This window comes from Poecile atricapillus, chromosome 19, assembly GCF_030490865.1.
Source record: "Poecile atricapillus isolate bPoeAtr1 chromosome 19, bPoeAtr1.hap1, whole genome shotgun sequence".
NCBI classification, from domain to species: domain Eukaryota; kingdom Metazoa; phylum Chordata; class Aves; order Passeriformes; family Paridae; genus Poecile; species Poecile atricapillus.
Genome location: NC_081267.1, coordinates 87,462 through 113,874, shown reverse-complemented (window position 1 = coordinate 113,874; position 26,413 = coordinate 87,462). Strand labels below are relative to the sequence as shown.

General features: G+C 60.0%; 4 protein-coding genes across 7 annotated transcripts in view; 3 read left to right on the top strand and 1 right to left on the bottom strand.

The window, feature by feature from the left end:
- The window catches only part of SUPT16H (SPT16 homolog, facilitates chromatin remodeling subunit), a 31,583-nt gene extending 25,725 nt beyond the window's left edge, over window positions 1-5,858 (top strand). The window contains exons 23-26 of the mRNA XM_058853169.1: window positions 2,183-2,312; window positions 2,953-3,079; window positions 4,398-4,475; window positions 5,718-5,858. Of these exons, the coding sequence (XP_058709152.1) occupies window positions 2,183-2,312; window positions 2,953-3,079; window positions 4,398-4,475; window positions 5,718-5,827 (445 nt within the window). The 3' untranslated portion in view covers window positions 5,828-5,858. The remainder of the gene's footprint in view (window positions 1-2,182; window positions 2,313-2,952; window positions 3,080-4,397; window positions 4,476-5,717) is intronic.
- A 2,268-nt stretch (window positions 5,859-8,126) lies between these two features.
- Window positions 8,127-26,413, top strand: part of HNRNPC (heterogeneous nuclear ribonucleoprotein C) — a 31,989-nt gene continuing 13,702 nt past the window's right edge. The window contains exons 1-9 of one of the 4 annotated variants that reach the window (XM_058853181.1): window positions 8,127-8,246; window positions 9,971-9,997; window positions 12,547-12,800; window positions 13,885-13,960; window positions 14,782-14,829; window positions 14,946-15,103; window positions 15,916-16,017; window positions 16,350-16,504; window positions 16,652-16,746. In XM_058853181.1, the coding sequence (XP_058709164.1) occupies window positions 12,560-12,800; window positions 13,885-13,960; window positions 14,782-14,829; window positions 14,946-15,103; window positions 15,916-16,017; window positions 16,350-16,504; window positions 16,652-16,735 (864 nt within the window). In that variant the 5' untranslated portion in view covers window positions 8,127-8,246; window positions 9,971-9,997; window positions 12,547-12,559 and the 3' untranslated portion in view covers window positions 16,736-16,746. Of the gene's footprint in view, window positions 8,247-9,970; window positions 9,998-12,546; window positions 12,801-13,884; window positions 14,000-14,781; window positions 14,857-14,945; window positions 15,104-15,915; window positions 16,018-16,349; window positions 16,505-16,651; window positions 16,747-26,413 lie in introns of all 4 variants that reach the window. The other 3 variants (XM_058853180.1, XM_058853179.1, XM_058853177.1) reach the window with 3 other exon arrangements.
- On the top strand, window positions 10,555-12,529 carry LOC131586354 (uncharacterized). Its single transcript, XM_058853175.1, has 4 exons — window positions 10,555-11,231; window positions 11,357-11,628; window positions 11,690-11,864; window positions 12,094-12,529. The coding sequence occupies exons 1-4, from the start codon at window positions 11,088-11,090 to the stop codon at window positions 12,526-12,528; spliced, it is 1,026 nt and encodes a 341-aa protein (XP_058709158.1). The 5' UTR covers window positions 10,555-11,087; the 3' UTR covers window position 12,529.
- Window positions 18,086-24,262, bottom strand: TTC5 (tetratricopeptide repeat domain 5). Its single transcript, XM_058853174.1, has 9 exons — window positions 24,187-24,262; window positions 23,776-24,092; window positions 22,858-23,047; window positions 22,281-22,372; window positions 21,625-21,681; window positions 20,731-20,877; window positions 19,948-20,135; window positions 18,606-18,750; window positions 18,086-18,308 (listed from the first exon to the last, which is right to left on the bottom strand). The coding sequence occupies exons 1-9, from the start codon at window positions 24,245-24,247 to the stop codon at window positions 18,156-18,158; spliced, it is 1,350 nt and encodes a 449-aa protein (XP_058709157.1). The 5' UTR covers window positions 24,248-24,262; the 3' UTR covers window positions 18,086-18,155.

The following is a 26,413-nucleotide window of genomic DNA, read 5'->3' as shown; positions in this document are numbered from 1 at the left end:
ATTCCTCGGGAATTCCTCGGGAATCCGGGGCTGGGGGAGGGGGCGGCATCTTCGGGGCATTTTTGGGAATTTTTTTCCTTTTTTTTTTTAAGTTTTTTCCATTTTTTTTCAATTTTTTCCAACTTTTTTTCATTTTTTTATATTTTTTCCTCTTTTTCCCATTTTTTAATAATTTTTTTCCCATTTTTTTCCAATTCTTTTCCATTCTTCAATTTTTTTTCCTTTTTTTTCATTTTTTTACATTTTTTCCATTTTTTTCCCTTTTTTTCCCATTTTTTAAATAATTTTTTTCCATTTTTTTCCAGTTCTTTTCCGTTTTTTAATTTTTTTCCTTTTTTACCATTTTTTTATATTTTTTCCATTTTTTCCCCCTTTTTTTCCCATTTTTTCCCATTTTTTTTCCTTTTTTTTCCTTTTTTTTACATTTTTAAAATATTTTTTTCCATTTTTTTCCACTTTTTTTCCATTTTTCATATTTTTTCCCATTTTTACAACTTTTTTTTCATTTTTTTATATATTTTTCTTTTTTTTTCCATTTTTTAAATATTTTTCAATTTTTTTTTCCTTTTTTTAACATTTCTCCCATTTTTTTCCATTTTTTAATGATTTTTTTCCATATTTTTTTCCTTTTTCTTCTTTTTTTTTCCAATTTTTTTCCATTTTTTTTCTGTTTTTTTATAAATTTTTTTCCCATTTTTTTTTAATATCTTTCCGAGTTTTTTTTTCTTTTTTTTATATTTTTTAATGGTTTTTTAGATGCTTTTAGATAGGAAAAATTATTGAGGTTTTTTTTTTAAAGTCCTTTTGGGCTTCTTTTCGATTTTTTGAAACATTTAAGCTTTTTATGATGTTTTTAAGGTTTTCAGGTTTGAGGAATTTTTTTTGTTAAATTTTTTTATTTTGTTTTTAAGGATTTTTGTTTTATTTTTAAGTTTTTTTATTTTATTTTTAAGGAATTTTATTTTATTTTTAAGGATTTTTATTTTATTTTATTTTTAAGGATTTTTATTTTATTTTATTTTTAAGGATTTTTTTTTTTAACTTTTAAGTTTTTTTATTTTATTTTTAAGGATTTTTAAGGATTTTTTTTGTATTTTTAAAGCTTTTTGTAGTTCCATTTTTTTTATTTTTTTTTACCAAATTTCTGTGAATTTTCGCGGGTTTTGGGTCGGGTTTTTTTACGTCAATTTCGTTTTTTAAGATTTTTATTTCACGTTTTTCGGGATTTCCTTCGGAATTTTCCCCTGGAATTTTTTTTGTTGTCTCACCTGTCTCTCACCTGTCCATGTCTCACCTGTGTCACCTGTGTCACCTCTCACCTGTCACTCACCTGTCCATGTCTCTCACCTCTTATCTGTATTTCACCTGTCCATGTCTCACCTGTGTCACCTCTCACCTGTGTCACCTCTCACCTGTCACTCACCTGTCACACGTTTTCTACCTGTGTCTCACCTGTCTTACACCTGTTCCACCTGTCCATGTCTCACCTGTCCATGTCACACCTGTCACACCTGTCCATGTCTCACCTGTGTCACCTGTCTCTCACCTGTCACTCACCTGTCTCACCTGTGTCTCACCTGTCTCACCTGTAGCTCCTGTGACCTCAAGTACACCGAGGGGGTTCAGTCGCTCACCTGTCACACCTGTCACTCACCTGTCTCACCTGTCACACACCTGTCACTCACCTGTCACTCACCTGTCTCACCTGTCTCACCTGTCTCACCTGCAGCTCGTGTGACCTCAAGTACACCGAGGGGGTTCAGTCGCTCACCTGTCTCACCTGTCTCACCTGTCCATGTCTCACCTGCAGCTCGTGTGACCTCAAGTACACCGAGGGGGTTCAGTCCCTCACCTGTCACACCTGTCACACACCTGTCACTCACCTGTCTCACCTGTCTCACCTGCAGCTCCTGTGACCTCAAGTACACCGAGGGGGTTCAGTCCCTCACCTGTCTCACCTGTCACTCACCTGTCTCTCCTGTCTCACCTGTCTCACCTGCAGCTCCTGTGACCTCAAGTACACCGAGGGGGTTCAGTCCCTCACCTGTCTCACCTGTCCATGTCTCTCCTGTCTCACCTGTCTCACCTGCAGCTCCTGTGACCTCAAGTACACCGAGGGGGTTCAGTCCCTCACCTGTCTCACCTGTCCATGTCTCACCTGTCTCACCTGTCTCACCTGCAGCTCCTGTGACCTCAAGTACACCGAGGGGGTTCAGTCGCTCAACTGGACCAAGATCATGAAAACCATCGTGGACGACCCCGAGGGCTTCTTCGAGCAGGGGGGGTGGAGCTTCCTGGAGCCCGAGGGGGAGGTGAGGACACACCTGGGGACACCTGGGACAGCTGGGACACACCTGGGGACAGCTGGGGACACCTGGGGATACACCTGGGACAGCTGGGGACACACCTGGGGACATGTGGGACACACCTGGAGACACACCTGGGACAGCTGGGACACACCTGGGGACAGCTGGGGACACCTGGGGACAGCTGGGGACACACCTGGGGACACACCTGGGACAGCTGGGACACACCTGGGGACACCTGGGACAGCTGGGACACACCTGGGGACACCTGGACACACCTGGGACACACCTGGGGACACCTGGGACACACCTGGGGACACCTGGGGACACCTGGGACACACCTGGGGACACCTGGGGACACCTGGGACACCTGGGCACACACCTGGGGACACCTGGGGACACCTGGGGACACACCTGGGACAGCTGGGACGCACCTGGGGACACCTGGGGACACACCTGGGGACAGCTGGGGACACCTGGGGACACACCTGGGGACAGCTGGGACAGCTGGGGACACACCTGGGACACACCTGGGACAGCTGGGGACAGCTGGGGACAGCTGGGACACACCTGGGGCCACGCCCAGCCCCTCCCAGCCCCTCCCAGGTGTGTCCGGCCCCGCCTCCCTCACCTGGCGGCCCCGCAGGGCTCGGAGGCGGAGCCGGGGGAGTCGGAGTCGGAGCTGGAGGACGAGACCTTCAACCCCTCGGAGGAGGACGAGGAGGAGGAGGAGGACAGCGACGAGGATTATTCCTCCGAGGCCGAGGAGTCAGGTGAGCGCACCTGGGGACACCTGGGGACACCTGGGGGGAACTGACGGCACACCTGGGAACACCTGGGGACACCTGGGGACACACCTGGGGACACCTGGGGGCTCCTGGGACACACCTGGGCACACCTGGACACACCTGGGGACATCTGGGGACACCTGGACACACCTGGGCACACCTGGACACACCTGGGGCACACCTGGACACACCTGGGACACACCTGGGCACACCTGGACACACCTGGGGCACACCTGGGACACACCTGGACACACCTGGGGCACACCTGGACACACCTGGGCACACCTGGACACACCTGGGGACATCTGGGGACACACCTGGGCACACCTGGCCCCAAATTCCCCACTTCTCCCCCCAAATCCCAGCGTTTGACGCTGAATTTTTGTCATTTATTTATATTTTTTTTTTCCCCTATCAAATTTTGGGGGAATTTTCCTCAATTTCCGTTTCCCCTTTGAATCCCATTTTTTGGGGTTTTATTTTCCCTTAAATTTCCGTTTTTCTCTCCCAATTTTGACGTTTTTCCCCCAAATTTTTCTGGGTTTCTTTTTCCCCCCGTGTTTTTTTCTCTCTGCACTTTGAATTCTTGCAAATTTTGACCTTTTCCTTCCTGTAATTTTTTTATTTTAATTCCCCTTTTTTTTGAATTCTTTTTTCTCCAAATCCTGACCTTTTTTTTTTCATTTTTCCCCCCAAATCTTCGCTTTTCCCCCAAATCCCCTTTTTCCCCAAAAACTCCCCTTTTTCTTCCCCCCAATTTTTTCCCTTTCTCATCTTTAAACCCCAATTTTAACTTCTCCATCTTTTTTCCCATTTTTCTGTTCTTTCCCCATTTTTCCCCATTTCTCCCAATTTCCTTATGTTTTTCCATTTTTCCCCATTTTTTCCCCAATTTCCCCACTCCTGTTTTTCCCATTTTTTTCCCATTTTTCCCATTTTTGCCCCATTTTCCCCATTCCTATTTTTTCCCATTTTTTTCCTGTTTTTTCCCATTTTTGCCCCATTTTCCCCATGCCTATTTTTTCCCATTTTTCCCTGTTTTTGCCCCGTTTTCCCCATTCCTGTTGTTCCCCCTTTATCCCCATTTTTTTTCCCATTTTTCCCCATTTTTTCCCCAATTTCCCCATTCCCCTTTTTCCCATTTTTTTCCCATTTTTCCCCATTTTTTCCCCAATTTCCCCATTCCCCTTTTTCCCATTTTTTTCCCATTTTCCCCCGTTTTTGCCCCAATTTCCCCATTCTCGTTTTTCCCGTTTTTTTCCCATTTTTCCCTGTTTTTGCCCCGTTTTTCCCGATTTCCCAGAGTACTCCAAGGACTCCCTGGGCAGCGAGGAGGAGAGCGGGAAGGACTGGGACGAGCTGGAGGAGGAGGCGCGCAAAGGTTCGGCCCCAAAATCCCCGGAAATCGCCCCAAAAACCCCAAAAACCCCTGGAAATCACCCCAGAAACCCCTGGGATTCCCTAAAAATCCCAAAACTCCTGGAAAGCGCCCCAAAACCCCCCAGGATTCCCAGATTATTTCCCCGGAATTCCCAAATTTTCCCCGAACCCCAGCACGGAATTCCGGGGTCGTTTCCCCCCCAGAATTCCGGGATTATTTCCCCTCCCATTTCCGGGATTCCCTCCCGGAATTCCGGGACTTTTCCCGACGCCGACTCCGGGATTTCCGGGATCATTTCCAGGATAATTCCCGGGATGATTTCCAGGAATTCTGGGATGATTTCCTGGATTATTTCCGGGATGATTCCCGGGATTCCCAGGATAATTCCCGGGATGATTCCCAGGATGATTTCCAGGAATTCTGGGATGATTTCCTGGATAATTTCCGGGATGATTCCCAGGATTCCCGGGATTTTTTCCAGGATTATTTCCGGGATTATTTCCGGGATTTTTTCCGGGATTTTTTCTGGGATTGTTTCCCGGATGACTTCCAGGATTCCCCGGATGATTCCCGGGATTTTTGATTCCCGGGATGATTTCTGGAATTTTTTCTGGGATTATTCCCGGGATGATTCCCAGGATTTCTGGGATAATTTCCGGGAAGATTTCCGGGATGATTTCCCGGATTTTTTCCGGGATAATTCCCGGGATAATTCCGGTGTCCGGGATTTTTTTCCGGGATTTTTCCAGGATAATTCCCAGGATTCCCAGGATCATTTCCGGGATTTTTTTCCGGGATTTTTTCCAGGATGATTTCCGGGATTTTTTCCGGGATAATTCCCAGGATTCCCAGGATCATTTCCGGGATTTTTTTCCGGGATTTTTTCCAGGATCATTTCCGGGATTTGTTTCCAGGATTTTTTCCAGGATGATTTCCTGGATGATTCCTGGGATTTTTCCGGGATAATTCCTGGGATTCCCAGGATGATTTCCGGGATTATTCCGGGATTTTTTTCCGGGATAATTCCCGGGATAATTCCGGTGTCCGGGATTTGTTTCCGGGATTTGTTTCTGGGATAATTCCCGGGATAATTCCAGTCTCCGGGATTATTCCGGGATTTGTTTCCGGGATAATTCCCGGGATAATTCCGCTGTCCGGGATTTTTTTCCGGGATTTGTTTCCGGGATTTTTTCCCGGGATAATTCCCGGGATAATTCCAGTCTCCGGGATTTGTTTCCGCAGCCGACCGCGAGAGCCAGTACGAGGAGGAGGAGGAGCGGGGGCGGGGCCGGAAGCGGAAGGGGCTCCCGGGGCGGGGCCGCCACCCCCCCCAGAAGAAGAAGAGGAAGTAGCGGGGCCGCCCCTCCCCCACCCTCCCCTCCCCCTCCCCCCCTCCTTTCCCGCCTTTTTTTTGTTTTCCCCCAAAAAAAAATTCCAAAAGTGGGGGAGGGGAGGGGAGGGGGAGGGGAAAAAAAACCCCCAAAATTTCCCAGAATTCCGGGAGCTCCGCCCCTCCCCCCTCCCCCCGCTTCGGGAATTCCGGGGTTTTTCCTCCATTTCCCCTTTTCCCGGAAGTTTCCGGGATTTTCCCGGATTTTGGGGGGGCGGGAATTTCCGGTTGGGTTTTGGTTTTGGTTTTGTTTTTGTTTTGTTTTATTTTTTTGGGGTTTTTTTTCCCCACAATTTTTGGTGGTTTTTTGGTCCCCTCCCCCACCCCCGGAAGTGCCCGGGCTGCCCCTCCCCCCGCCGGAAGTTTGGGGAAAATCCCGCGAGATTTGGGGCAATTCCCGCGGGATTTGGGGAAATTCCCGCGAGATTTGAGGCAATTCCCGCGAGATTTGGGGCAATTCCCGCGAGATTTGGGCTCGTATTCCTGCGAGATTTGGGACAAATCCCGCGAGATTTGGGATAATTCCCGCGAGATTTGGGCTCGTGCTCCCGCGAGATTTGGGACAATTTCCGCGAGATTTGTGGCAATTCCCGCGAGATTTGGGTCAATTCCCGCGAGATTTGGGACAATTCCCGCCAGTTTTGGGGCGTTTCCCGCGGATTTTCCGGAAATTTCCCGGGATTTTGGGCTTTTCCCCGGGAATTTTGGGGGATTTTTCCCCTCCCCCTCCGGGTTTGGAGTTTTTGGGTTCCAATTCCGGCGTTTCCGCCCCAAAATCCCCCCAAAATCCCCTTTTTTTTTTCTAATTTCTGTATTTATGGGGGGGATCCCCCGCTTTTTGGGGGGATTTCCCCCGTTTTGGGGTTTTTTTCCCGCCCTTTTTTTTGGGGTCCCCTCCCCCCGCTCGGGTTCGGGACCTCCCCTCCCCCACCCGCCCCTCCCCCGCCCGCGGCTCTTTTCCAAAAGTTCAATAAAAATCTCGTTTTTTTAAGGTTTTCTAACCAAAACGGGAATTCCTGCGCCCCGGGACGGGGAAAGAGGGGAAAAACGGGGGGAAAATGGGAAAAAATGGGAGAAATTGGAAAAAACGGGGGGAAAATGGGAAAAAATGGGGAGGAATTGGGAAAAATGGGGGGAAATTCGGAAAAAACAGGGGGAAATTGGGAAAAAATGGAAAAATTGGGAAAAAATGGAGGAAATCAGGGAAAAAATGGGAAAAAATTGGGGAAATCGGGAAAAATGGGGGGAAGTTGGGGAAAAAAAGCGAAAAATCCGGTAAAATTGGGAAATCAGGAAAAATGAGGGGAAACCAGTTGGAATTGGGGTAAAACCAGTTTAAAATGGTGCCCTGGGGGGTGAAACCAGTCTGGGGAGGGGACGAACCAGTTTAAAGTGTGGGCACCAGTACGAGGCAGCTGAAACTGGTTTGAACTGGGCCCAGACCAGTTTAAAATGGGCCCAGACCAGTTTAAATGGGCCCAGACCAGTTTAAAATGGTTTAAATGGACCCAGACCAGTTTAAAAGGCTCCAGACCAGTTTAAAGTGGTTTAAATGGACCCAGACCAGTTTAAAAGGCTCCAGACCAGTTTAAACTGGTTTAAATGGACCCAGACCAGTTTAAAAGGCTCCAGACCAGTTTAAAAGGCTCCAGACCAGTTTAAATGGGCTCAGACCAGTTTAAATGGGCTCAGACCAGTTTAAAAGGCTCCAGACCAGTTTAAAAGGCTCCAGACCAGTTTAAATGGACCCAGACCAGTTTAAATGAGCCCAGACCAGTTTAAATGAGCCCAGACCAGTTTAAAAGGCTCCAGACCAGTTTAAACTGGTTTAAATGGGCTCAGACCAGTTTAAAAGGCCCCAAAACCAGCGCGAACTGGGGCCCGGGACGGCCCCGCCCCTTGTTCAAGATTGACAGCGCGTTCCGCCAATCACGGCGCGTCCTCCGCGCCTCTCGTCCAATCAGAGCCCTCACTGAGCTGCCTGCCCCGCCTTTTCCTTTGAGCCAATAGCGGGCGGTGGCGCATGCGCACAGCTCGCCGCGCGTCTCGGGGCGGGCGCTCCATCAGGCGTTCGCTTGTGATTGGTGGAGCTCCAGAATTGGCAGCCTCAGCAGCCAATCAGCGCAGGGCTAAGCGTGATTGACACAATCTCCGAACCACCGGCGACCGCTCCTCCCCCTCCCGCGCAGCAGCGCCCTCCGCGCGCCCATTGGTTCAGAGCTGGATTGACATCCCCGAGAGCCAATCAGAGGCCGGCGCTGGGCCCTGGGGGCGGGCCCGGCGCTGCTCGCGGCGCTGAGGGCGGCGCGGGCGCCATTTTGTGCTCAGCCCCCGGAGGAAGCGGCGGCGGCGGCGGCGGGAGCGCAGCGGTGCCCGGAGCGGTGAGGGGGCAGCGGGGGAGGCCCGGGGGGGGCCCGGCGGGGCTCCGGCGGTGCCGAACCGGGGGGGGATTTGCGGAGCGCGGTTCTGGCGATGGCGGAGGGGGGGGGGCGGAGATGGCGGCGGCGCGTGAGGGAGCGAGGCGGGAAAAGGGGGGTGGGGGGGGCCGCCCCCTCAGGGCTGGCGGGGAGGGGCGGGGCCAGAGCCCTCGTGGGCGGGGCTCGATGCCTTTAAAGGCTCATTAGGCCTCGGGGGCTTTAATTACCCCCGCGGGGGGTCCTAATGAGCCCCTTCAAGGACCCACTTAACCCCCAGGGGGCGGGGTTAGCCTCGCGGGGGGCGTGGCTTGCGTCGAGGGGCGTGCTTCGCTCATTAACGGGTTAATTAAATCACTCCGGGCCTGATTAACCCCTGCGGGGGCGGGGTTGACCCCGCTCGGGGGCGTGGCCTGTTGCTATTTAACTCCTCGGGTTAATTAACCCGCGGGGGGCGAGGCCTCATTAACAACGCCGGAGGTCTAAGAAAGCCCTTTTTGTGCATAATTACCCCCAGGGGGCGGGGCTGATCATTAACGGGCTAATGAAGGCGTTTAAGGATTAATAAATCCTGGGGGCAGGGTTAAACCAGGGGGCGGGGCCAGTTCGCTGTGGGCGTGGCCAAGCCGCGCTGAATTAATTAAACTCATCAGGGCTTCATTCCCAGCTCAGGGGGGTCTCTTCCCCCCCGGCTTTTGCAGCCAAATTCCCGCCTTTCTCTCTTCCAGAAGATTTTGTGCGTTCTGACTTCTCCCGTTAAACTTTGGACTCCGAGCCCTGGGGTTTTGTCCTTTTTTCCCCCAATTTTGGGAGTCTCAGATCAGTTTTTCCTGCTCCCCACTCCCCATTTCTGGGGCTGAGCCCGAGTTCAGCTCCCTCCTGCTCTCCCCAGCCGGTTCTCCGTGCCTAAACGGGATTTCATCCCGATTTCCTGACCAGCTCCCCAATTCCGTAACGCCCCGTGAATCCCGACTCGTCCCGCTTCAATTTAATTTAACTAAATTTACTTTACTTTAATTTAATTTAATTTAATTTTTTAAATTTTTAATTCCAGCTCAGGCCACCCCAGATTTCCCCGTTAACTCCAGATATTTTTTTATCTTAAAGGACGCAGCAGAACTTTAAGGAGTTTGGGTCCATTTTTGTACACAAAGCCCCGGATTTTGGGGCCGGACCCCCAAAATTCTCCACCCACCCCCCCAAAATCTGGTGGTCCATAAAACACTGAATTCTGCCAGCTCCCAAAATCCGCGGTTTTACCCCCAAAACGCCTTCCCCGAGCTTCCCCCTACCCCCAGGCCGGGGTGAGGGGGGGTCACCCCCGGGTTTGGGTCGGGGGAGGGGCGGGGGGGGAGGGGGGAGGGGCCGGGGGGGGGAGGGGTCGCTCAACCTTCTCTCCTTCCACAGGGCCCAGGAGGCGCACCCGGAGCCGGCCCCTCCCCCGCCCAGCCTCCCCCTCCCCTCCCCTCCCCCAGCCCCTCCCCGGCGCCGTTTTGGGCCGAATCCGCCCAGTTTTGGAGGTTTTTCAACCAAAGGGGAAAAAGGGGGCGGGCTCGTCGCGGTGGGGGAGGGGCGCTGCTGGGGGAGGGGCCTGAGCGCGGGGGGGAGGTGGGGGAGGGGCCGCCCCTCCCCCCGCTGGCCCCCCCCCCGCCCCCCAATTTGCCTTTTTTTTGTCTCTTTTTTGTTCACAGCGCGATTTTTTTGAGCCGGCGGCGACCGTAAGTTCCAACGTTTTCCTGCTTTTTTTTTGTTTTTTTTAACCCCCCTTTCTCCCCCCTGGATTCCCGGAAAAAGGAAAAAAAGCAAATGCGGGTTTTGCCCCTCCCCCCGCCCCCAGGCCCCTCCCCCGGCTCCCCTCCCCCACCCCGCCCGGGTTTTCCCCCTCGGCCCCTCCCCCCCGGCCCCTGAATCCGCCCCCGACGGCCCCGGAATGGCCCCAGCCGCGAGTGGGGGCGGGGCCCGGCCCCTCCCCCCGCCCCTCCCCCCCGGACGCATTTTCAGGGGTTTCGAGGGGTTTGGATTCTTTTTTTTTTTATTTTTTTTTTTTTTTTAATTTTTTATTTTTTTAATTTTTTTTTTTAATTGTTTTCCCGATTTTTTTTTTTTTTTTTTTTTTCCCCCATTTTTTATTTTTCATTTTTCTGGGCTGTTTAGCCCCGCCCCCCTCCAAAGCCCCGCCCCCCCCACACGTTTTGGCCACACCCCCCTCTCCCCACCCCGCCCCTCCCCCATCGCCGCCGCCGACCCACGGACGCCCCTCCCCCCCCACCGGAGCCCCTCCCCCCACGGTAAGAGGTGGAGCATTCGTTAATATGCAAATTAGCGCTAATTGGGGCCCAGGCTGACTATAAAGAGACTTAACAGAGGAGCCGAGAGCCGTCGTTAGGGACACGGGGCTAATTAGGAATGTTAATTAGGCATTGCCATTAATAATCGGTTTTCTCAGTGCTAATTAGCATAATTAATTCATTAACGGAGGCCAGGCAGCAGCCGCGGTGGTGTCATCAGCGCTAATTAGAGCCCCTGCACACCTTGGCGGCGTTTAACGCTAATAACGCTCTTAATTAACGGGCAGAGCGATTAGTCACCGTTCATTAGGGCTGATTGGTGAGGTGGGGGATAATTAGCAGTTTCGGGGAGGCTGGAGGCCTCGTTAATGGCTGGGGCTAACGAGGGCCGGTTAACGACCGTCATTAACGAGGGCTGGGGCCAATCAACAGCGTTCGTTAGGGAGCCGCTAACGAAGCGCGTTAATGGAGGGGCTGGGGGTGCTGGGCTTGGCCGTTTGGTCCTGCTTATGCTAATTAGATGCTAATTGGGGGCTCGGGGAAGGTTCCAGAACAAACCGGGGGGGTCCAGGTGGTTCTGGAACCTTCTGGGGTGGTTCTGGACAGGTTTGGGCGGTCCCAGGTGGATTTGGGGCAGTTCCAGGTGGATTTGGGGCAGTCCCAGGTGGATTTGGGGCAGTTCCAGGTGGATTTGGGTGGTCCCAGGTGGGTTTGGGGCAGTTCCAGGTGGATTTTGGGTGGTCCCAGGTGGATTTGGGGTTGTCCCAGGTGGATTTGGGGTGGTCCCAGGTGGATTTTGGGTGGTCCCAGGTGGATTTTGGGAGGTCCCAGGTGAATTTGGGGCAGTTCCAGGTGGATTTGGGGTGGTCCCAGGTGGATTTGGGGCAGTTCCAGGTGGATTTGGGGTGGTCCCAGGTGGATTTGGGGCAGTTCCAGGTGGATTTGGGGCAGTTCCAGGTGGATTTGGGGCAGTTCCAGGTGGATTTGGGGTGGTCCCAGGTGGATTTGGGGTGGTTCCAGGTGGATTTGGGTGGTCCCAGGTGGATTTGGGGCAGTCCCAGGTGGATTTGGGTGGTCCCAGGTGGTTTGGGGTGGTCCCAGGTGGATTTGGGGCGGTTCCAGGTGGTTTGGGGTGGTCCCAGGTGGATTTGGGGTGGTCCCAGGTGGATTTGGGGTGGTCCCAGGTGGTTTGGGGGTGTTTTCTGGAGGTTCCAGATGGTTTTGGACCATCCCAGATGGCTTCTGGTTGTTACTGGCAGAACCTGGGTGGTCCCAGGCAAATTTTGGGTGGTCCCAGGTGTTTTTTGGGTGTTCCCAGGTGTTTTTTGGGTGGTCACAGGTGTTTTTTGGGTGTTCCCAGGCAGTTTTGGGTGTTCCCATGTGTTTTTTGGGTGTTTCCAGGTGGTTTTCAGGTGTTCCCAGGTGTTTTTTGGGTGTTCCCAGGTGTTTTTTGGGTGTTCCCAGGCAGTTTTGGGTGTCTCCAGGTGTTTTTTGGGTGGTCCCAGGTGTTTTTTGGGTGGTCCCAGACGGTTTGGGGGTGTTCTTTGGTGGGTCCAGGTGTTTTTTGGGTGTTCCCAGGTGTTTTTTGGGTGTTCCCAGGCAGTTTTGGGTTGTCTCCAGGTGTTTTTTGGTTGTTCCCAGGGGGTTTTCGGGTGTTCCCAGGTGTTTTTTGGGTGGTCACAGGTGGTTTTCGGGTGTTCCCAGGTGTTTTTTGGGTGTTCCCAGGTGTTTTTTGGGTGTTCCCAGGCAGTTTTGGGTTGTCTCCAGGTGTTTTTTGGGTGTTCCCAGGTGTTTTTTGGGTGTTCCCAGGCAGTTTTGGGTTGTCTCCAGGTGTTTTTTGGGTGTTCCCAGGGGGTTTTCGGGTGTTCTCGCTCACCCCCAGCGCGTTCCGGGCGGTCCCGAGACCTCGCGGCCGCCCCCAGCTCCTCCCCCGCCCCCTCCGGCCTTGTCCGGCGCGCTGACCGCCCCTCCCCCGCCAGGCCCACCCCCGCCATGGCCAGCAACGTGACCAACAAGACGGACCCGCGCTCGCTCAACTCGCGGGTGTTCATCGGCAACCTCAACACGCTGGTGGTGAAGAAGAGCGACGTGGAGGCCATCTTCGCCAAGTACGGCAAGATCGTGGGCTGCTCGGTGCACAAGGGCTTCGCCTTCGTGCAGTACGTCAACGAGCGCAACGCGCGCGCCGCCGTGGCCGGCGAGGACGGACGCATGATCGCCGGCCAGGTGCTAGGTGAGCGGGCTACGGTCACTCGGGGTCAGACTGGGGTCACCGGGGGTCAGATTGGGGTCAGGTTTGGTCACTCGGGGTCACTTGTGGTAATTTTTGGTCACTTGGGGTCACCTGTGGTCACTTTTGGTCACTTGGGGTCACCTGTGGTCAGTTTTGGTCACCTGGGGTCACTTTTGGTCACCTGTGGCCACTTGTGGGGTCACCTGCAGCCAGTTGGGGTCACCTATGGCTGCTTGTGGTCACCTGTGGTCATTTGTGGTCACTTTTTGTCATTTGTGGTCACTCGTGGTCACCTGTGGTCACTTTGGTCACTCTGGGGGGTTCGTGGCCACTCCAGGAGGGGTCACAGCCCAGGTGACCTCACCTGGCCACACCTGGGCTCGCTCCTGCTCATTTGGGAGTCAGGTTCAGGCACCTTGTGGCCACCTGTGGTCACTCTGTGGCCACCTGTGGTCACTGTGACCGGCTGTGGTCATTCAGGGTCAGTTTGGGGCCATTTGGGGTCAGTTCTGGGCCATTTGGGGTCAGTTTTGGGCCATTTGGGGTCAGTTTTGGGTCATTCCTGGGGTCATTTTGGGCTCATTTGGAGGCGTTTTTGGGTCTGGCTTCCCCGTTGTCAGACCCTGCTGGGATGAACTCCCCAGATGGCCCCAAATGACCCCAAATCACCCCAAACCGGCCCCAAACCGGCTCAAACCGGCCTCAAACCGGCCCCAAACCGGCTCAAACCGGCCCCAAACCGGCCCCAAACCGGCCCAAACCGGCTCAAACCGGCCCCAAACCGGCCCAAACCGGCTCAAACCGGCCCAAACCGGCCCAAACCGGCCCCAAAGCGGCCCAAACCGGCCCCAAACCGGCCTCAAACCGGCCCCAAACTGCCCCAAACCGGCCTCAAACCGGCCCCAAACCGGCCCCAAACCTCCCCAAACCGGCCCAAACCGGCCCCAAACCGGCCCCAAACCGGGCTCAAACCGGCCCCAAACTGGCCCAAACCGGCCCAAACCGGCTCAAACCAGCCCAAACCAGCTCAAACCGGCCCCAAACCGGCCCAAACCGGCTGAAACCGGCTGGCTCTGCCCCGCAGACATCAACCTGGCGGCCGAGCCGAAGGTGAACCGGGGCAAGGCGGGGGTGAAGCGCTCGGCGGCCGAGATGTACGGGTCAGTACCCGCCCCCCCGTCACCGTCCCCCCTCGTCAGGTGGGGACCCTGGGGGGAAAGCGGGGCCTTCGGGGGGTCCTGGAGCCGTCCTGGGGGTCCTGGAGCCGTCCTGGGGGTCCTGGGAGCCTTTTGGGGGGGTCCTGGAGCCGTCCCGGGGGTCCTGGAGCCTTTTGGGGGTCCTGGAGCCGTCCCGGGGGTCCTGGACCCATCCTGGGGGTCCTGGGGGGTCCTGGGAGCCTTTTGGGGGATCCTGGACACATCCCAGGGGTCCTGGGAGCCTTTTGGGGGAGTTCTGGAGCCGTCCTGGGAGTTCTGGGGGGTCCTGGGAGCCTTTTGGGGGAGTTCTGGAGCCGTCCCGGGGGTCCTGGAGCCATCCTGGGGGTCCTGGGGGGTCCTGGGAGCCTTTTGGGGGGTCCTGGACACATCCCAGGGGTCCTGGGAGCCTTTTGGGGGGTCTTGGACCCATCCCGAGGGATCCTGGGAGCCTTTTGGGGGGTCCTGGAGCCGTCCCGGGGGTCCTGGGAGCCTTTTGGGGGGTCCTGGAGCCGTCCCAGGGGTCCTGGGGAGGGATTTTTGGGGGGTCCTGGGGGCTCAGAGGGGAAATTTGGTGTTTTTGGGGCCCGGCTGGGATTTGGGGAGCGCTCTGGATGTTTCCGGGGGGTTTGGGAGGGTTTTTGGGGGGTTGGGTTTGTGTCCAGGGGATTTGGGGAGGTTTTGGGGCGTCCCAGGGGTTCCCCGGGGTTTTTTTGGGGATCCCAAGGGGGGTTTTGGGGGGGTCCGGGGGGGGGTTTTGGGATCTCACTTCCCGTCTCCGCCCCCAGGTCGTCGTTCGACCTGGACTACGATTTCCAGCGGGACTACTATGACCGGTACCAGTATAAACCAGTGCAGAGCGGGTTAGGGACCCCGCCCCCCTGCCAGCGCCCCCGCCCCGGCCCCGCCCCCGCCCCGCAGGCCCCGCCCATGGCGCCGCCTCTCCCCGCAGGATGTACAGCTACCCCGCCCGCGTGCCGCCCCCGCCCCCCATCGCCCGCGCCGTGGTGCCCTCCAAGCGCCAGCGCGTCTCCGGAAACACCTCCCGGCGCGGCAAGAGCTTCAACAGCAAATCCGGACAGCGCGGCTCCTCCTCCAAGTCGGGAAAACGTACGGGAAACGCCGGGAAACGCCGGGAAACGGGCGGGAAATGGGCGGGAAACGCTGGGAAACGCCGGGAAACGGGCGGGGAACGCTGGGAAACGGGCGGGAAACGGGCGGGGAACGCTGGGAAACGGGCAGGAAACGCTGGGAAACGGGCGGGAAACGCTGGGAAATGGGCGGGAAACACCGGGAAACAGGCGGGAAACGCCGGGAAACGCTGGGAAATGGGCGGGAAACGCTGGGAAACGGGCGGGAAACACCAGGAAACGGACGGGAAACACCAGGAAACGGGCAGGAAACGCTGGGAAATAGGGTGGGGGGGATGGGAATTCCTGCACAAAATGGCGGCTGCCGGTGGCCAACATGGCGGCTCCCGGGGCTCGTACAGGATGGCGCTGTCCACGCCCCGTTCCAATATGGCGGCCCCCATGCTTTATCCAACATGGCGGCCTCCATCCTCCAATCCAAGATGGCGGCCCCCAAGTCCCAATCCAATATGGCCGCCCCCATGCCCCAATCCAAGATGGCGGCCACCGCGCCCCAATCCAAGATGGCGGCCCCCATGCCCCAATCCAAGATGGTGGCACCCATGCTTTATCCAAGATGGCGGCCCCCATGCCCCAATCCAAGATGGCGGCCACCGCGCCCCAATCCAAGATGGCGGCCCCCATGCCCCAATCCAATATGGCCGCCCCCATGCCCCAATCCAAGATGGCGGCCCCCATGCCCCAATCCAAGATGGCGGCCCCCATGCCCCACCCCAAGATGGCGGCGGGCAGCGGGCGGCTCCTGAGGGCGTTTCCGGGCGTTTCCCGCAGTGAAAGGCGACGACCTGCAGAGCATCAAGAAGGAGCTGGGGCAGATCAAGGCCAAGGTGGACGCGCTGCTGGAGAGCCTGGAGCGGCTGGAGCGGGAGCAGAGTGAGAGCCCCGGGGGGGATTTTGGGGCAGGAAACGCCAATTCCGGGGGGGTGGGAACGGTTTTGGTCAGAGGCTTCGGCCCGGGGACCCTCAGGCTCCACCAGCACCGGCAGATCTCCCCATTTTCCCTCCCAAATCATCAAATTCCCCCCAAATCTCCGATTTTAACCCCTAAATGTCCGATTTTAACCCCTAAATGTCCAATTTTAATCCCTAAATGTCCAATTTTAACCCCTACATGTCCAATTTTAATCCCTAAATCACCGTTTTTCCCCCCAAATCTCCAATTTTAACCCCAAATCCCTGATGTTTTCCCCCCTGCCCGGCCGCAGAGGCCAAGAGCGAGAAGGCCGAGGAGGAGCAGGGCGGCAGCGGCTCCAAGAAGGACGAGGCGGGCGGGGCCAAGGCCGAGGGCGGCAACGAGGACTCGGCGGAGGAGGGCGACCTCCTGGACGATGACGAGGCCGAGGAGAGGGGGGACGAGCAGGTGGGGACCCCCCCGAGCCCGGCCGGCGCTCGCCGGGACTGAGCCGGGTTTGGGGGGGGGCGGGGCCGGGACGGAGCGGGGGAGGGGCAGCCCCGCCCCTCCCCCAGCCCTGACCCCGTGCCCCTCCCCCCCACCCCCCGTTCCCAGCTGGAGTCGCTGAAAGGGGACGAGAAGGAGGCGGAGGAGGGGGAGGACGACCGGGACAGCGCCAACGGCGAGGACGAGCCCTGAGCCCCTCCCCCCACCGGCCCCGCCCCCGCCCCGCCCCTCCCCCCGCCGTGCTCGTGCTGTCGTGGCCCCTCCCCCACCGCCCTCCGTAGTTCGGTCCCCGCCCCCTTTTCGTGCTCCCCACCCCCCCCCTCTCCCCAGAGCCCCTCACAACGCCCCTCCCCCCGCCCTTCCCCCCACCCTCTGGGTTAATTTTGATACCTCGAGATGACGATTAAAGGACGGATGTTTGTAAATTGGGGCTGGGGGGGAGGGGCGTGGACATGCCCCCGGCGCCCCTCCCCCCACCGAGGTTCATTTGGGGGGGGAGGGGCAGGGATTTGTGGTGGGAGGGGTTGGACACACCCAACATGGCAGCAGCCACGCCCCCAACATGGCCGCCAATGCCACACCCAACATGGCGGCCTCCAATGCCACACCCAACATGGCGGCAGCCACTGCCACACCCAACATGGTGGCCTGCAATGCCACACCCAACATGGCAGCCTCCACTGCCACACCCAACATGGCGGCCTGCAATGCCACACCCAACATGGCAGCCTCCAATGTCACACCCAACATGGCGGCCTTCAATGTCACACCCAACATGGCGGCCTCCAATGCCACACTCAACATGGCGGCCACCAATGCCACACCCAACATGGCCGCCAATGCCACGCCCCCAACATGGCGGCCTCCAATGCCACACCCAACATGGCCGCCAATGCCACACTCAACATGTGTTGCATTGTGGCCTCCAATGCCACACCCAACATGGCAGCCTCCAATGCCACACCCAACATGGCGGCCTCCAATGCCACACCCAACATGGCGGCCTCCAATGCCACACCCAACATGGCGGCCTCCAATGCCACACCCAACATGGCGGCCTCCAATGCCACACCCAACATGGCCGCCAATGCCACACTCAACATGGCGGCCTCCAATGCCACACCCAACATGGCTGCCAATGCCACACTCAACATGGCGGCCACCAATGCCACACCCAACATGGCGGCCTCCAATGCCACACTCAACATGGCGGCCTCCAATGCCACACCCAACATGGCTGCCAATGCCACACTCAACATGGCCGCCACCAATGCCACACCCAACATGGCGGCCTCCAATGCCACACCCAACATGGCCGCCAATGCCACGCTCCCAACATGGCGGCAGCCACGCCCCCAATATGGCCGCCAATGCCACACCCAACATGGCGGCCACCAATGCCACACTCAACATGGCCGCCAATGCCACACTCAACATGGCGGCCACCAATGTCACACCCAACATGGCCGCCAATGCCACACCCAACATGGCGGCAGCCACGCCCCCAACATGGCGGCCCCCAATGCAAAGCTCACTCTGAGATCCCAAAAAATTCCTTTATTTCCCCAAATTCTGACACAAGCCCCGCCCCTGCACCCAAAGGTGGGCGTGGTCAGCGTGGTCTGGGGGGCGTGGCCTCCCCCGGCAGCGCGCTGGGATTGGACAGCGCCAGGCGGGGCGGGGCCAGGGCGGAGGCGGGCGGGCGCTTCCCGTTGACCACGAGGGACAGCGGGGAGGAGACGCGGATCCCCAGGAAGGAGAAAGTCTGGGGAGCAGAACGGGAACGGACCGGTCAGAACCGGAACCGACCGGAACCGACCGGTCAGAACCGGAACGGACTGGCCAGAACCAGAACGGACCGGTCAGAACCAGCCCGAACCGGTCAGAACCAGCCTGAACCGGTCAGAACCGGCCCGGAGTGGCCAGAACCAGCCCAAACTGGTCAGAACCAGCCCGAACCGGTCAGAACCGGCCCGGAGCGGCCAGAACCAGCCCGAACTGGTCAGAACCGGCCTGAACCGGTCAGAACCAGCCCAAACCGGTCAGAACCGGCCCAGCTCACCTGTCCCTGGTGCTGGTGCTGGTGCTGGGTCAGGAGCGGCTCTGGCAGCGCCAGCGCGTCGCCCACGCTCAGGCCCCAGGTGGGGGCCGCGTTGTACACGGTGACCGCGGCCACGGCCCCGGCGCCGTCCTGGAGCCCAACCGTGCTGGGGGCGGGGCCAGCCCGCTCAGGGGGGAGTCCTGACCCTCACAGGGTCCCCCAGGATCCAACAGTGTCCCCCAGTTCCCCCCAGTGCTCCCAGTGCCCCTCCCAGTGTCCCACAGTGTCCCCAGTGTCCACCAGTGTCCCCCACTGCCCCTCCCAGTGCTCCCAGTGTCCTCCCAGTGTCCCCACAGTGTCCCCCAGTCCCCTCCCAGTGTCCCCCCCGTGTCCCCAGTGTCCCCTTGTACCTTCCCGGTCCCCTCCCAGTGTCCCCCGGTGTCACCCCCGTGTCCCCCAGTGCTCCCAGTGCCCTCCCAGTGTCCCACAGTGTCCCCACAGTGTCCCACAGTGTCCCCAGTGTCCACCAGTGTCCCCTTGTACCTTCCCAGTCCCCTCCCAGTGTCCCCCGGTGTCACCCCCGTGTCCCCCAGTGTCCCCCACTGCCCCTCCCAGTGCCCTCCCAGTGTCCCCACAGTGTCCCACAGTGTCCCCAGTGTCCACCAGTGTCCCCCAGTTCCCCCCAGTGCCCTCCCAGTGTCCCCAGTGTCCCCAGTGTCCACCAGTGTCCCCCAGTGTCCCCAGTGTCCCCAGTGTCCACCAGTGTCCCCCAATGCCCCCCAGTGTCCCCTTGTACCTTCCCAGTGCTCCCAGTGTCCCCCCAGTGTCCCCCAGTCCCCTCCCAGTGTCCCCCGGTGTCCCCCCCGTGTCCCCCAGTTCCCCCCAGTGCCCTCCCAGTGTCCCCACAGTGTCCCCAGTGTCCACCAGTGTCCCCCAATGTCCCCCAGTGTCCCCTTGTACCTTCCCAGTGCTCCCAGTGTCCCCCAGTTCCCCCCAGTACCCTCCCAGTGCCCACAGTGTCCCCAGTGCCCTCCCAGTGTCCCCCACTCCCCTCCCAGTCTTTCCCAGTTCCCTCCCAGTTCCCCCCAGTGTCCCCCAGTCCCCTCCCAGTTCCCCCCAGTGTCCCCCAGTCCCCTCCCAGTTCCCCCCAGTCCCCTCCCAGTCCCGCCCAGTGTCCCCCACTCCCCTCCCAGTTCCCCCCAGTGTCCCCCAGTCCCTCCCAGTGTCCCCCAGTCCCCTCCCAGTCCCTCCCAGTTCCCCCCAGTGTCCCCCACTCCCCTCCCAGTCCTTCCCAGTCCCTTCCAGTTCCCCCCAGTCCCCTCCCAGTCCCCTCCCAGTCCCTCCCAGTGTCCCCAGTGCTCACTAGGGCACGCCCCCGGGCGGGGCCAGGCTGAACAGGACCCTCCCCAGCACCACCCGTTGGGGGTTGGGCCCCGGGCGCAGCGCGGCGAGGGGGGAGGGGCGCGGCCCCCCCGCCCCCCCCAGCGGGCCCAGGAGGGGGAGGGGCACGGGCCCGGCCAGGCCCCGGCGCCGCTTCCCCCGCAGCTTCCCCTGGGGGAGGGGAAAGGGGCGGGGTCAGCGAGGGACACACCCAGGGCTGGCCCCTCCCACTTCACACCAGCCCCTCTCAATTCCCTCTCAGCCCCTCCCAGTTCCCTCCCAGTTACCCCAAACCCCTCCCAGTTCCCTCCCAGCCCCTCCCAGTTCCTCCCAGCCCCTCCCAGTTCCCCCAGTTCCCTCCCAGTTCCCTCCCAGTTACCCCAAACCCCTCCCAGTTCCCTCCCAGTTCCCTCCCAGTTACCCCAAACCCCTCCCAGTTCCCCCCAGTCCCTCCCAGTTCCTCCCAGTTCCCCCCAGTTCCCTCCCAGCCCCTCCCAATCCCCCCCAGCCCCTCCCAGTTCCCTCCCAGTTCCCTCCCAGTTCCTCCCAGTTCCTCCCAGTTCCCCCAACCCCTCCCAGTTCCCCCCAGTTCCCTCCCAGTTCCTCCCAGTTCCCCCAACCCCTCCCAGTTCCCCCCAGTTCCCTCCCAGTTCCTCCCAGTTCCCCCAGCCCCTCCCAGTTCCCCCCAGTTCCCTCCCAGTTCCCCAGCCCCTCCCCCAGCCCCTCCCAGTCCCCCCCAGTCCCCCGGTTCTGCCCCCTGTCCCACCCTGCTGGCCAGCAGCGCGCAGAGCCGGCTCAGGAACTCCAGGAGGTTCCCGTGGCGCCGCCGGGGCTCGTCCCAGCCCGGGGCCAGCTCGGCCGCGCGGCTCAGCCCCTCCAGGGCCGCCTGGAACCGCTCCAGGAACTGCAGCAGCTGCGGCACCGCCCACAGGGGATGGGAGAGGGGGCGGGGCCGGCCGAGCCCCGCCCCCCGAGCACTCCTGTGTGCCCCGCCCCCAACTGCCCCACCCCCTGCCTGCCCTGCCCCCCGAGCACTCCTTGTGTGCCCCGCCCCCTGCATGCCCCGCCCCCTACCCAGCCCCGCCCCTTACCCAGCCCCACCCCTGCCAAGCCCCGCCCCCTTCCCAGCCCTGCCCTGTCCAGCCCCGCCCCCTGCTCAGCCCCGCCCCCTTCCCAGCCCCACCCCCTGCATGCCCCGCCCCCTACCCAGCCCCACCCCCTGCCAAGCCCCGCCCCCTTCCCAGCCCCACCCCCGACTGCCACACCCCTGCCCAGCTTTGCCCCGCCCCATCCCAGCCCCGCCCCATCCCAGCCCCGCCCCCTGCCCAGCCCCACCCCCTACCCAGCCCCACCCTCTGCCCAGCCCCACCCCTGACTGCCACACCCCTGCCCAGCCCCACCCTCTGTCCAGCCCCACCCTCTGCCCAGCCCCACCCTCTGCCCAGCTCCGCCCCATCCCAGCCCCGCCCCCTGCTCAGCCCCGCCCCCTGCTCAGCCCCGCCCCCTGCCCAGCCCCGCCCTCTGTCCAGCCCCGCCCTCTGTCCAGCCCCGCCCTCTGTCCAGCCCCACCCCCTGCCCAGCTCCACCCCATCCCAGCCCCGCCCCCTGCTCAGCTCCGCCCCATCCCAGCCCCGCCCCCTGCCCAGCCCCGCCCCCTCACCGTGGCCCGGTTCAGGTGCAGGTCGGGGTCGGCGGCGGCCGCGGGGTCCACGCGCTCCTGGGAGAGGGACGGGGTCAGGGACACACCCAAGGCCCCGCCCACAACCAATGGCTCCACCTGGTTCTTTATATGGCAATGGCCACGCCCCCTACAGCCCCATTCGTCCTTATATGGTAATGGCCACGCCCCTTACAGTCCTATTTGTCCTTATATGGCACTGGCCACACCCCTTACAGTCCCATTTGTCCTTATATGGCAATGGCCACGCCCCTTACAGCCCCATTTGTCCTTATATGGCAATGGCCACGCCCCTTACAGCCCCATTTGTCCTTATATGGCAATGGCCACGCCCCTTACAGTCCCATTTATCCTTATATGGCAATGGCCACGCCCCTTACAGTCCCATTTGTCCTTATATGGCACTGGCCACACCCCTTAGCCACACCCACAGGTTTGGCCACGCCCCTACCCCAGCTCATTAGCATAACCACACCTCCCACAGCCACACCCAGTCCATCCCACCTGCATGGCCACGCCCCCAAGAGCCCTCCCCACGAGGAACTGACCAATGGGGTGTGGCCTTGCCCCAGCTGGCCCCACCCCCGGCAGGCCCCGCCCCCATCTGGCCCCGCCCCCGTCTGGCCCCGCCCCCTCACCGCCTGGGCGTAGGCCGCGAGCGCGCGCCGGGCGCTGCCGGGGCTCTGCCCCCCCGCGAAGAACAGCGACACGTGGGCGTTCCCCAGCACGTCTGCAACGGCACCGCACACCTGAGACACCTGGGACACACCTGGGACACACCTGGGCCACACCTGAGATGCCCCTGGACACACCTGAGACACACCTGGGACACACCTGGGACATCTCAAACACACCTGGACACACCTGAGATGTCCCACACACACCTGACACCCACCAACCCGTCCCAAACCCGCCTGTACCCCCTCCAAACCCACACCAGAGCCCCCAGATCTCTCCCCGGCCCCTCCCCCAGCCCAGGTGAGCCCCACCCCCAGCCCAGGTGAGCCCCTCCCCCAGCCCAGGTGAGCCCCGCCCCCAGCCCAGGTGAGCCCCAGCCCAGGTGAGCCCCACCCCCAGCCCAGCCCCGCCCCCAGCCCAGATAAGCCCCGCCCTAGCCCAGCCCCGCCCCCAGCCCAGCCCCGCCCCCAGCCCAGATAAGCCCCGCCCCCAGCCCAGCCCCGCCCCCACCCCTAGCCCAGCCCCGCCCCCACTCACACCAGGAGCGGCCGTCGCTGGGGTCGCACCTCACGGCCGCCTCCGCCTGGGCCAGGCTCTCGCGCAGGGCCCCGCCCTCCGGGCCCGGCCCCGCCCCCCCGGCTCCGGGCCCCTCCCCCCGCGGGCCGGGCCCCGCCCCCTGCGCGCGCAGGGCCATGGACAGCAGGCGCCGCGCCTCGGGGTCCTCACCCTGCGGGGGGCACAGGGGAGGCTCACAGGGACCCCCAAAAACCTCCCAGGGACCCCCAAAACCCCCCAGGGACCCCAAAAAACCCCCAAAATACCCCCAGGGACCCCCAAAACCCCCCAGGGACCCCCAAAACCCCCCAGGACGCCACAAAACCCTCCAGGACATCCCAAAATGCCCCAGGGACCCCCAAAACACCCAGGACATCCCAAAATACCCCCAGGGACCCCCAAAATCCCCCAAAATGCCCCAGGGACCCCCAAAATACCCCAGGGACCCCCAAAACCCCCAGAACATCCCAAAATACCCCCAGGGACCCCCAAAAACCACCAGGACATCCCAAAATACCCCCAGGACATCCCAAAATACCCCAGGGATCCCCAAAAACACTCAGGACATCCTAAAATAGCCCCAGGGATGCCCAAAAACACCCCCAGGACATCCCAAAATACCCGCAGGGACCCCCAAAAACCACCAGGACATCCCAAAATACCCCCAGGGACCCCCAAAAACCACCAGGACATCCCAAAATACCCCCAGGACATCCCAAAATACCCCCAGGGACCCCCAAAAACACCCAGGACCTCCCAAAAAACCCCAGGGACCCCCAAAATCCCCCAAAATGCCCCAGGGACCCCCAAAACCCCCCAGGACCTCCCAAGGAACCCCCAGGATCCCAAACCCCACCCTGCCCCCCCCCTCACCCCCCCAGGGACCCCCAAAACCCCCACCTGCTGCAGGGCCCCCCCGAAGGCGTCGCGGGCGCCCCTCAGGTCCCCCCGGCGCCATCGCTGCTCCCCGAGCTGCCGCCAGGCCGCGCCCAGCCCCGGCTCCAGCTTCAGGGCGTGGCCCAGCGCCAGCTCCGCCCGTGCCCCGCCCACCGCCGGGGCCACGCCCAGCGCCCGCGCCCGCAGCACCAGCGCCCGGCCACGCCCCTCGTGGGACACTGCGGGGAGGGGTGGGGACAGTGTCAGGGGGCGGGGCAACAGGGGCCACGCCCAGCCACACCAAACCACACCCAACCACGCCCAGAGCCATCCTGGCCACACTCAGCGCCATCTCAGCCACACCCAGCCACACCCAGAGACATCCCAGTCACACCCAGCACCATCCCAGCCACGCCCAGCCACACCCAGCCACACCCAGAGACATCCCAGTCACACCCAGCCACACCAAACCACACCCAGCCACGCCCAGAGCCATCCCGGCCACACCCAGCACCATCCCAGCCACACCCAGCCACACCCAGAGACATCCCAGTCACACCCAGCACCATCCCAGCCACGCCCAGAGACATCCCAACCACACCCAGTCACACCCAGCCACACCAAACCACACCCAACCACGCCCAGAGCCATCCCGGCCACACCCAGCACCATCCCAGCCACACCCAGCCACACCCAGAGACATCCCAGTCACACCCAGCACCATCCCAGCCACGCCCAGCCACACCCAGCCACACCCAGAGACATCCCAGTCACACCCAGCCACACCAAACCACACCCAGCCACGCCCAGAGCCATCCCGGCCACACCCAGCACCATCCCAGCCACACCCAGCCACACCCAGAGACATCCCAGTCACACCCAGCACCATCCCAGCCACGCCCAGAGACATCCCAACCACACCCAGTCACACCCAGCCACACCAAACCACACCCAACCACGCCCAGAGCCATCCCGGCCACACCCAGCACCATCCCAGCCACACCCAGCCACACCCAGAGACATCCCAGTCACACCCAACCACACCCAGCATCGTCCCAGCCACGCCCAGCCACCATCCCAACCACACCCAGCACCATCCGAGCCACGCCCAGCCATGCCCAATCACACCCAGCCATACCCAGAGACATCCCAGTCACACCCAGCCACACCAAACCACACCCAGCCACGCCCAGAGCCATCCCGGCCACACCCAGCACCATCCCAACCACACCCAGCCACGCCCAGAGCCATCCCGGCCACACCCAGCACCATCCGAGCCACGCCCAGCCACGCCCAATCACACCCAGCCATACCCAGCGCCATCCCAGCCATGCCCAGCCACACCCAGAGACATCCCAGTCACACTCAACCACGCCCAGAGCCATCCCGGCCACACCCAACCACGCCCAGCCACACCCAGCACCATCCCAGCCACACCCAACCACACCCAGAGACATCCCAGTCACACCCAGCATTGTCCCAGCCACGCCCAGCCACGCCCCAGCCCCTCCCTGCCCTGGATCTCCTCCATCATCTTCAGTGTTTTCTCCATCTCAGCCACCAAGGGGTCACTGCTGGGGTCACCGGGGTCACTGCCGGGGTCACTGCCGGGGTCACCGGGCGGGTCCCGAGGGGTCAGCGAGTCCCGGAAGCGATAGAGCTCTGTCACCATGGCCTGGGGGAGCCACGGGCACAGGCCACAGGTCACCCCAAAGGAACAGAATTCCCACCAAGAATAACCCCAAATTACCCAAACTCCCCCCAAATCAACTCAAATTCCCCTTAAATATCCCAAATTCCCCCCAAATAACCCAAATTCCCACCCAAAATAACCCAAATCACCCCAAATAACCCAAATTCCCCCCAAATAACCCCAAATAACTTGAATTCCCACCCCAAATAACCCAGTTCCCCTCACATCACCCCAGCTCCCACACAAACCATCCCAAATCACCCCAAATCCACACCCGAAATAAACTGAAACCCCCCCCGAAATAATCCCTAATGCCCCCCCTCAAACAGCCCCGAATGTCCCCCTGAAAAAACCCCAATCTCCTCCCAGAATCACCCAAACTTTCCCCCTCAAACAACCCCAAATTCCCTGCTTAAAGAATCCCCCCAGAACACACCGACACCACCCTAAGAAAACCCCAAAACCCCGAAAAGCCCCAAAACTCCCACAAAACCTCCCCAAAAGGGGCCCAGAAGGTCCCAAAAGGCCCCCGAGGGGTCCCAGCCCCCCCCTCCCCTCAGGACACCCCAGCCCCCCTGAGAGGGGTCCGAGCCCCCCCCCAGGGTCCCACCCCTCCCCCCCCCCGGGGTCCCGCCCCTCCCCCACCTCCAGCCGCCTCAGCGCCTCCTCATCGCCGCCGTCCCCGCCCTCGCTCTCCGCCGCCGCCGCCTCCTCCTCGGGCGCCGCCATGACAGCGCGGGGCCGCGCCCACTTCCGGCCGCTCCTCCCGCCGGTTCCGGCCGCCCGCGCCGCCATTGGCTGCGGCGCCACGCTCAAAATGGCGGCCGGGCCGCTCCGCCCTCAGGACCCGTAATGGCCGCGCCCCCGCCCCGCCCCCTCAGCGCCTCTGAGGGCTTTGCCCCGCCCCCAATTCCCTTTTTCGGCAAAGCCCCGCCCCCAATTTTCCCGCCGTCCTTTGGCCCCGCCCCC